The following is a 9,216-nucleotide window of genomic DNA, read 5'->3' on the forward strand; positions in this document are numbered from 1 at the left end:
ATTTGAACTCAGGACCTCTGGAAGAAGAGCAGTCAGTGCTCTCAACCGCTGAGCCATCTCTCCAGCCCCTTACATGAGACTCAAAAAAAGACAACTGATATATATTCATGAATCGGTTGGTGCCTAGTCCAGTTATCAGGGCTGCCTCTGGCCCAGATGGGAGTGAAAGCAGAAACTTGCATCCCAACCTGGGAGAGAGAGCCCAAGTTGGAAAACTCTACTTGGTCCCTCCTCTTGGAGCTTGAGAGGAAGCCCATGGAAGCAGGAGGGAGGAATTGTGGAAGCCAGAGGGGTCAAAGATACCAGGAGACCACAGCCAGAGGAATTAACAAAGAAGGGCTCATGAGGGTTCAAATTAACTGAAGTGGCGATCACAGAGCTTGCATGGGTCTGCAGTAGGTCCTCTGCATATGTTATGGAGGTGGTTTGGTGTTTTAGGGAGTCTGGTTCTCTTGCCTGCTCTTGGGACCATTTTTCCTCCTACTGGGTTGCCTTGCCCAGCCTTGCCGTAGGGTTTGTGCCTGCTCTTACTAATCTTGTTGTGGCATGTTTGGTTGATATCTTTTGGAGGCCTATCTTTTCTGTGGGGTGTCAATCTAGAGGGTAGGAGGGGAAGAAGCTACAGTTAGGATATATTATATGAGAGAATAATAAATAAAAAAGAAAAGCTTTGAGTCCCAGAGCTCTAGAGATAGAAGCAGGTAGATCTGTGTGAGTTCAAGGACAGCCTGATCTATAGTTTAAGGACTAAGTTCCAGGACAGCCAGTACTTCACAGAGAAGTCCTATCTCAAAACAAAACAAACCAACAAAACAAAGAAAACAACCAAGGGGGAAAAAGGTTAAGAAAGGAAAGTTTTGAGCTGGGCGTGGTGGCCACACCTTTGGTCCCAGCACTCGGGAGGCAGAGGGAGGTGGATTTCTGAGTTTGAGGCCAGCCTGGTCTACAAAGTGAGTTCCAGGACAGCCAGGGCTACACCGAGAAACCCTGTCAAAAAAAAGAGAAAGTTTTGCTGCTACCTAAGTCAATCCTTACCTCCCAAGGCTCCCATTGCCTCATAAGCTAATCAGGTTTTGCTGTGCCCTTGCAGCCCTAACAACTACAGTGATGTCATGTAGTGACAATCCTGAAATTTTGGTTTCTTTCAGAAATATTCTAAGAATGAGCTTCTGTTTTAATCCCAGGTGTGGGATGATGGTGGACTGTCCGCAGCAGCTGACTATGACTTGCCTCATGTTCTAACACAGGCGGAGTTTTATCAGCTGCAGATGGTTCTGCAACTGTGTCATGTTTGGAATTCTGGGAACTTTTCAGAGGTATACGTAATACAAATGCTAGGGCCCCGACAGGTGGGGTTGGTAGTTGTTCAGGGATATAGTTTGTTAGTAGTTATGCCCAAAGATCTCTCTTCTCCCTCTATCCTTTCTACCCCATCTAGTGATAGGGTGGGTAGAATGGTGGGGATGACAATGATGATAAAGGGTGGGAAAAAGAACCCATAAAGTAATCGGGGGAGTGGTGGCGCACGCCTTTAATCCCATAATCCCAGCACTTGGAGGCAGAGGCAGGTGGATTTCTGAGTTTGAGGCCAGCCTGGCCTGCAAAGTGAGTTCCAGGACAGCCAGGGCTACACAGAGAAACCCTGTCTTGAAAACCAAAAAAAGAGAAAGAAAAAAGAAAAAAAGAAAAAAAAAGCCGGGCATGGCAGTACACATTTATAATCTCAGTGCAGGGGCTCAATGGCAGCAAGCAAAATCTCAGAAACGTGCCAGGTGGCTGAGCACATGCACTTAGACATAGAATCGGGTGTTGTAGCTGCTGGCTAAAAACTTGTCACTCAAGAGGCTGAGGGACAAAAATTATGAGTTTGAAGCCAGTGTGGACTATATAAATGAAGTATTATGAAAAACAGAAAAGGAGACTAGACATGATTCAACAGTTAAGAATCCTTGCTCTTAGCCGGGCGTGGTGGCGCACGCCTTTAATCCCAGCACTCGGGAGGCAGAGGTAGGCGGATTTCTGAGTTCGAGGCCAGCCTGGTCTACATCGTGAGTTCCAGGACAGCCAAGGCTACACAGAGAAACCCTGCCTCGAAAAACCAAAAAAAAAAAAAAGAATCCTTGCTCTTGCAAGGATCTGAGTTCAATTCCTAGCAACTACCTGTTAACTTGCAGGCATCCATAACTTATTCTAGGGAAGCCAATGCCCTCTTCTGGCCTCTGAGAATTCGAGGTTTCATATCTGGCACACGTGTACAATGCAGGCAAAATACTCATACACATTTGAAAAACAATACAGAAGTAGAGAAAAATATTGAGGAAGACTGGGGAGAAAAAAGCCCCAGGAGACTTAGGGAGGACACAGGAGCTACACAGGCTTACATAAGCTCAACCACTGAGTTAAGTAAGGGCTCAGGGGTCAGACAGACACAGACCTCCAACTTCCCTCACACATTACTACTACTGTCATCTTAGAATCTTAATTAGAACATTAACCTGCTGAGGAGCGGACAAGAAAGAGGCTTGGCTCCCTGCAAAGGCTTATAGCAACTCCAGGTCTCACCTCAAGTAACCCTAGTAGAACTCCCAGGCCTCACCTTGAGCGCCAGCTGAAACTCCAGAAGCTTGGTGTAGCAGGCAGCTCGGTTGCTGTACAGCTTGGCATCTCTTGGGTTCCTTTTAATGGCTTCTGTATAGTGCTTCATGGCCTGGGGGTAGTCCCCTAGATAGTTATATACAAATGACTTCCATTAGCTCAGCTGGCTTCAACTGGAGCTGCTCAGGCTGCAGTCCTACCTCAATCTCCTGGGTATTAGGATTACCATGTCTAGCTAGCTACGAATGATTTGCTTCTGCTATTTATCTGGCTTTTGAGAAAGGGTTTCTCTGTGTAGATAGATCAATCAGGCTAGCTTCAAACTCAAGAAATCCTCCTGCTTGGCATGGGCTACCTACCACCCAGCTGTTTCTGTTATTTTAAAACAGGGTTTCATACTATAACTAGGGGTTCTGGAACCCCCAATGACCTGCCTGTCTCAGTCTCCCAATTATTGGAATTACACATATAAACCCTCACACCAGGTTAAGCTTGGTTATGAACAGCTTACCTAATATAGTCAATATATTAGATTCAAACCCAATCCCCCCCTCCCCCCCCACACACACAGAGGATTTTTGTTGTTTTTGAGACAGGGTCTCACTAAGTACCATCAATTGGCCTGAATTCTTTTTTGTAGACAAACCTGGAAAACCCTGCCTCTGGAGTTTCTGCCTCAGTCCAAGTACTGGGATTAAAAACACAAGCACCTCCCTCCCAAAATTGGCAGGGTGGTAGTAGTCCATGTCTTTAATCCCAACACTCAGGAGGCAGAGGCAGATGGATCTGAGTGCTAGGACAGTCAGTGCTACACAGAGAAACCCTACCAAAAAATCAATACCCTCCCAACAAGCCACAACATTCAGCAAAAAGAAAATTTTTGTGATAGCCACCACCCCCCCTTGCAAAGTGTGCCTTGCACGCAGGCACAGGAAGGCCACGTCAGAATGGAGGTTCCTGGACAGCACTGTACCTTTCTGGAAGCATTCGTTGCCCTTGTTCTTCTCCTCCAAAGCCAAGTCAGGGTTGATGTAAGCCAGGCGCTCCTGCTCCTTCAGAATTTTCTCTGCCTAAAACAAAAAAATAAAAAAATTATTACCACAGTAATTTAAACATCTAAACACCAACTTTTTTTTTCCCCCTGGAGACAGGGTTGTGGCTTGTTGGGAGGGTATTGATTTTTTGGTAGGGTTTTTCTGTGTAGCCCTGGCTGTCTTGGAACTCAGAAATCCGCCTGCCTCTGCCTCCCGGAGTGCTGGGATTAAAGGCATGCACCTGGCAAACCAAAACTCTTTTTATATTCATTTATGGGTGTATGTGCACTTGTACACTCAGTGCCTATGGGGAAATCAGAGACAACTTGAGGTGGTTCTCTTTAAGTTCCCTAGAACACGAGTTCGTGAATTGAGCTCAGGCTGTCAGGCTTGGGGGCAAGCACCTAACCTAATAGGGTGGCTCCTAATTAGGATTAGGAGTTTCAGAGCTAGGGCAAGATTCTCATCTCATTCTTGGGCTGAAGATACTGCTTAGTAGATATAAGCACCACAAAACATCTATTTAAAAACATTCTTTCCTTACCCAGGTACACTGTTAAAGCAGAATAGAACTTGCATACATATGCCTCAAAACCACGCCCTTAGGTTGGGGATGTGGCTTAGGTGGTAGAGTTGCTTGTTTAACATACACAAGGACCCACATGCAATCACCAGTACTGAACAACTCTATTGTGGCAGACTATTCCTGTGATCTAAGCTGCTACAAGGTAGAGGGATGTACGCAGAAGTATAAGAAGTTTAAGGTCATGGGAGGCCAACTTAGGCTTTGCAACTTTGACCTACACAGTGGCACGTACCCAATCCAAACAAATAAATGTATAAAATATAAAAAACAAGAGAAACAAGTAAAACATAGCACAGTATTTTTGGAGAGTTAGTGAGGAACTGCTTGGGACCCTTCACTATGCTACACAGGCTGGTTCTGAACTACACTACAGAGTTCTATACTCCAGAGAAGCTCAGAATAAATAGTCCTGTCCTACAATACTGAGCCAGACAAATCACTCTGTGAAATTACTCCCTGTGATGACTTGAATAACAATGACCCCATAGCCGGGCGTGGTGGCTCACACCTTTAATCCCAACACTTGGGAGTCAAGGCTAGCCTGGTCTATGAGTTCCAGGACAGCCAGGGCTATACAAACAAACCCCTGTCTGGAAAAAACAAAAACAAAACAAAAAACAAAAGACAAAGGAATGACCCCATAGTCTCATATATTTGAATGCTTAGTTGTACAGGTGGGGGAATATATGGGCTATGGAATTGTTGAAGCAAGTGTGTAACTGTGTGCGGACTTTGAGGTTTCAAAAGCCCATGCCAGGATCAGTTGCTCTGTATCTACAAATCTGGATGTATCTCTCTGCTACTACTGCAGTGCCTAGGTGCCTGCACCATGCTCCCCATAAAGACTAAACCTCTGCAAGCTCCAGCAAGCCCTCAATGAAATGCTTTCTCTTGCTGGGCAGGCAACACATGCCTTTAATCCCAGAGCTTGGGAGGTAGGGATAGGTGGATCTCTGCGAGTTCAAGGTAAGACTGGCCTACAAATAACTCCAGGATAGCCAGGGCAGTTATACAGATAAACCCTGTTCAAAAATAACAACCAAAAGATTCTCTTGTAAGAAAAGATCTGCCTTGGTCAGCAAAGAAAGAAAGAAAAGAAGAAAAAGAAAAAGCTGCCTTGGTCATGCTGTCTCTTCATAGCAACAGAGGAGTGAGTACAAGACACTCCACTCCATTATTGATTACAAATGGTATACCAACCACTCTGGCATTGTGGTCCAAGCCTGTAACTCCAGCATTCAGACAGATGGATTACCCTGAATTCCAGGCCAGCCTTGTCTATACAGAGTTTCAGGATACCCAGGGCTACATAAACTTTTCAGACCCACCTGCTGGCACTTCTTGAGCACATCTGGGGTTCGGTGCTCTGCCAGAGACTTGTTGTAGAAATGTATAGCATCCTTGTACCTTTCTTCTTTGAAATAGGAGTTACCAATTCGGGCATAAGCTCTGATGAAGACAAGAGGGAAAAGGCAGAGTCAGAAACAAGGTCAACCATTGAAGAAAATACAAACTGATTCTAAACAAAGCTGGCTCAGCAGCCTGGAGACCCAGCTCTCAACAAGGGTTTCAGGCCCCAGCATGGTGGGTTCAGTGGCATACTTGGCGATTTGCCGGTAGTCCTCTCGGTTCTCTCTGCCCACTTCAATGGCCTTCTCACAGAGCTCCCGGCATTTGTTATAGTCGCCCTTCTCAAAGTGCACAGCTGCCACGAAGAAGGGTGAGAAACAGTCAACAGGCCTGGTTTCTGTCATTTCTCAAGAGTGCCTAACAGCTCTCCCACCCCTGGTTTCTAAGCCTCACCTGCTTGATTAGTTATGTAAGTCATGTTGGTAGGGTCCAGTTCCTTGGCTCTGTCATAATGCTTCAGGGCCTTGTCAAAATCTTTCTTCTTGTAGGCATCATTTCCCAGCTCCTTCTCTTTCAGTGCCTAGATGGAGATGGAAAGGTGAGTGCTTAGCTTCACTCCCATAATGGCAGCAGCCACAGCAGCACAGTGCACACTGTCACAGGTATCCATTAGCATGTGCCACCAGCATTACAAGGAAGGAAGGAAGGCCTCTTTCTACACTAGACAGAGTCAAGTGAGCCAGAGCTCGAGGGTACTTTTTTTTCATTTCCAGACTGACTCCTTTTCCCATCTACTCTCTTGGATCTTTACCAGGCAGCAGAGGGCTTCTCTGAGAGAGGAAATCCTCTCAACTCAAAGCAACTAAAGATGGTATAATTTGGTGGCAGGTTTTTATGAGAGGCAGTCACAAGCGGGCTGTTGTGGCTATCTTGAGATCTTAGCTGTTAGGGAACAGCAGGCACAGTATGAGGATCAGAAAGGGCCAAAGGAACAGGAGGAGTCTTCAGAACCGCTCTCTCCACCCACACGGAGGGCCTTTTTCCAGCTGAGACACCCTGAGCAACCAACACTCACCCATTTAAGGGTACTAAATTTGGCAACAATCTGCTGTTCCTGACTATGAGGGGAAACACAATTCTTTAGGCACATGTCTCTTGCTCTGGAAGATCGTTGCCAAGTGGACACCCACCTGAAACCACATCCAATCAGGAGGCCAAAGCCTCAGGACTAATGCAGACACCACACACTGATCACGCTGGGCCTACTACCCCTCACAATTTTATCTGTTCTACTCAGTGTTCATACTGGCAGCACATGCGGAGGGTCTACTACTACTGAAGCACTCCAATATTCCAACATTACTAGGAAATAGCTTGTAAAGAACATCATTTTCAAACACACACTTACAAACAAAAAAAATCAAGGGTCTCCCTGTGCAACACAAACTGCTTCTACCTCACAAACCTCCTATAACCACAGGAATTCTTTCTGATGTATCATACACACACACACACACATAGTGGTTCACAACTGTTTTTTGGTTTTTCGAGACAGGGTTTCTCTGTATAGCCCTGGCTGTCCTGGAACTCACTTTGTAGACCAGGCTGGCCTCCAACTCAGAAATCCACCTGCCTCTGCCTCCTGAGTTCTGGGATTAATTAAAGGCGTGTGCCACAAGTGTTCATTCTTAACTCCAGTCCCAGAGGATCTGACACCTCCCTTTAACCTCCATGGGTACTGGCATCCATGTGGTACAGATACATACATGCAGGAAAAATACTCTAAATACACACTGAAGTTTTAGGGGATGTGGGGTGGTATTCACGACAGGGTTTCTCTGTGTAGTGCAGACTGGCTTCAGCCTCAAGCGATCTTCCCGTCTCTGCTTATCAAGCGCTGGGATTAAAGGCGTGCACCACTACTATCTGACCACAGAACAAAACGCTGTTGCTACAAACATTTTTTCCTTTGTTGCTGTTTATTTTAGTTCTAGGGGACACCATTTCTCTGTGTAGCCCTGGAACTCACTCCGTAGAACAGAATGGCCTTGAATTCAGAGATTTGCCTGTCTGCCCCTGCCTCCCAAGCGTTGGGATTAAAGATGTGTGCCACCACTGCCCAGCTATGGAGGCAAGGACAGGTGATCTTTGAGTTTGAGGCCAACATGATCTATAGAGCAAGTTCTCGGACACCCACACCCATACAGAGAAACTATCGGAAAAAAAAAAAACTTAAATTTTTATTTTAATAACTTTTAAAAGATTTATTTTAGGTGACTGAGATGGCTCAGCAGTCAGGAGCACTGTCTGCTCTTCCAGAGAACCAGGGTTCAATTCCCAGCACCACATGACAGTTCACAGCTGTCTATACTTCAAGATCTGACCGCCTCACTCAAGACATGCACGCAGGCAAAACACCAATGCAGACATTAAGACATTTTTATGTATGAGTGTTTTGCATGCACATGTCTGCATGCATGTCTGATGCCCACAGAGGACAGAAGAGGGTATCTCATTTTCTGTATCTGGAGTTACCAATGGTTGTGCTGGGAATCAGAACTGGATCCTCTGGAAGAACAACTGCTGGCATCCTTCTAAGCCCTCTCCTTCTACCATGTAGATCTCAATGCCATTAAGCTTCACAGCAAATGCTTTTTCCTCACTGACCCTCTATTGTATTTTAACTAATTTTTTTTTCTTTCAGGCACAATTTCACTATTGCCCAGGTGGGTCTCAGAGCTTCTGTGGCTCGGGTATTGAATAGGTATGACCCCCACAGATTCATGCCTGGCCACAGGGATTGGCACTACTAGGAGGTGTGGCCTTGTTAGAAGTGTGTCACTGTGGAGGTGGCGCTTTGAGGTCTTAATGCCCAAGTTCTGCCCAGTGTGAAACACCCAGTCTCCTCCTAGCTGCCTTCAGATCAAGATGTCAAAGTGTTGGCTCCTCCTGTACCATGTCTGCCTGTATGATGCCATGCCTCCTATCATGATAATGGACGAAACCTCTGAAACGGTAAGCCAGCCCCAATTAAATGCTTGATTTTTATAAGAGCTGCCTAGGTCATGATGTCTCTTCACAGCAATGGAAACACAAACTAAGACAAATGTGGTGCACAAAAATAAGGGGCAAAACACTCATACACATAAAGTAAAAATCAGCGCGCACCTTTAATCCCAGTATCTGGGAGGCAGAAGCAGATAGATCTCTGAGTTTAAGGTCAGCCTGCTCTATAGTAAGACCCTATCTCAACACTAACAACCAACCAAATAAAACATAAAAAATTACTAATTCCAGCAGTTGAGGAGACTCATCCTAAGTTTACGGCCAATCTAAGATGCAGAATGAAACTGTTCCTTTAAGTGTCAAACCCAGGGCTCCTTGCATTCGAGGCAGGCATTCCACAAATTAAGGTATTCCCCTAGTTGCAAATCATTTCTCAGCTACAGTCAGCAGACACACCTATTTAACACTGGCAATATGTAATGTGCGATAGTTTAGAGGAGAGAAAACAAAGACCTGTTTCTTATTCTCTGGAAGATCTTCTTCCATTGGCTCTGGCTTGGCCTCCTTTTTGGGAGGAGGTGGGGGTGGGGGTGTTGCGGCCTCTTCCTCTTCATCCATGCTGCCCAGATCAACCCCAAGGAGGAC

General features: G+C 45.7%; 1 protein-coding gene across 1 annotated transcript in view; it reads right to left on the reverse strand.

The window, feature by feature from the left end:
* Positions 1 to 9,216, reverse strand: part of Stip1 (stress induced phosphoprotein 1) — an 18,801-nt gene that overhangs the window by 1,866 nt on the left and 7,719 nt on the right. The window contains 6 exon segments of the mRNA XM_021152482.2: positions 2,597 to 2,721; positions 3,569 to 3,665; positions 5,544 to 5,664; positions 5,818 to 5,920; positions 6,019 to 6,145; positions 9,085 to 9,216. The exon segment at positions 9,085 to 9,216 is cut by the window's right edge and continues 1 nt beyond it. Of these exon segments, the coding sequence (XP_021008141.1) occupies positions 2,597 to 2,721; positions 3,569 to 3,665; positions 5,544 to 5,664; positions 5,818 to 5,920; positions 6,019 to 6,145; positions 9,085 to 9,216 (705 nt within the window).

The sequence above is a fragment of the Mus caroli genome, chromosome 19 (assembly GCF_900094665.2).
Source record: "Mus caroli chromosome 19, CAROLI_EIJ_v1.1, whole genome shotgun sequence".
NCBI classification, from domain to species: domain Eukaryota; kingdom Metazoa; phylum Chordata; class Mammalia; order Rodentia; family Muridae; genus Mus; species Mus caroli.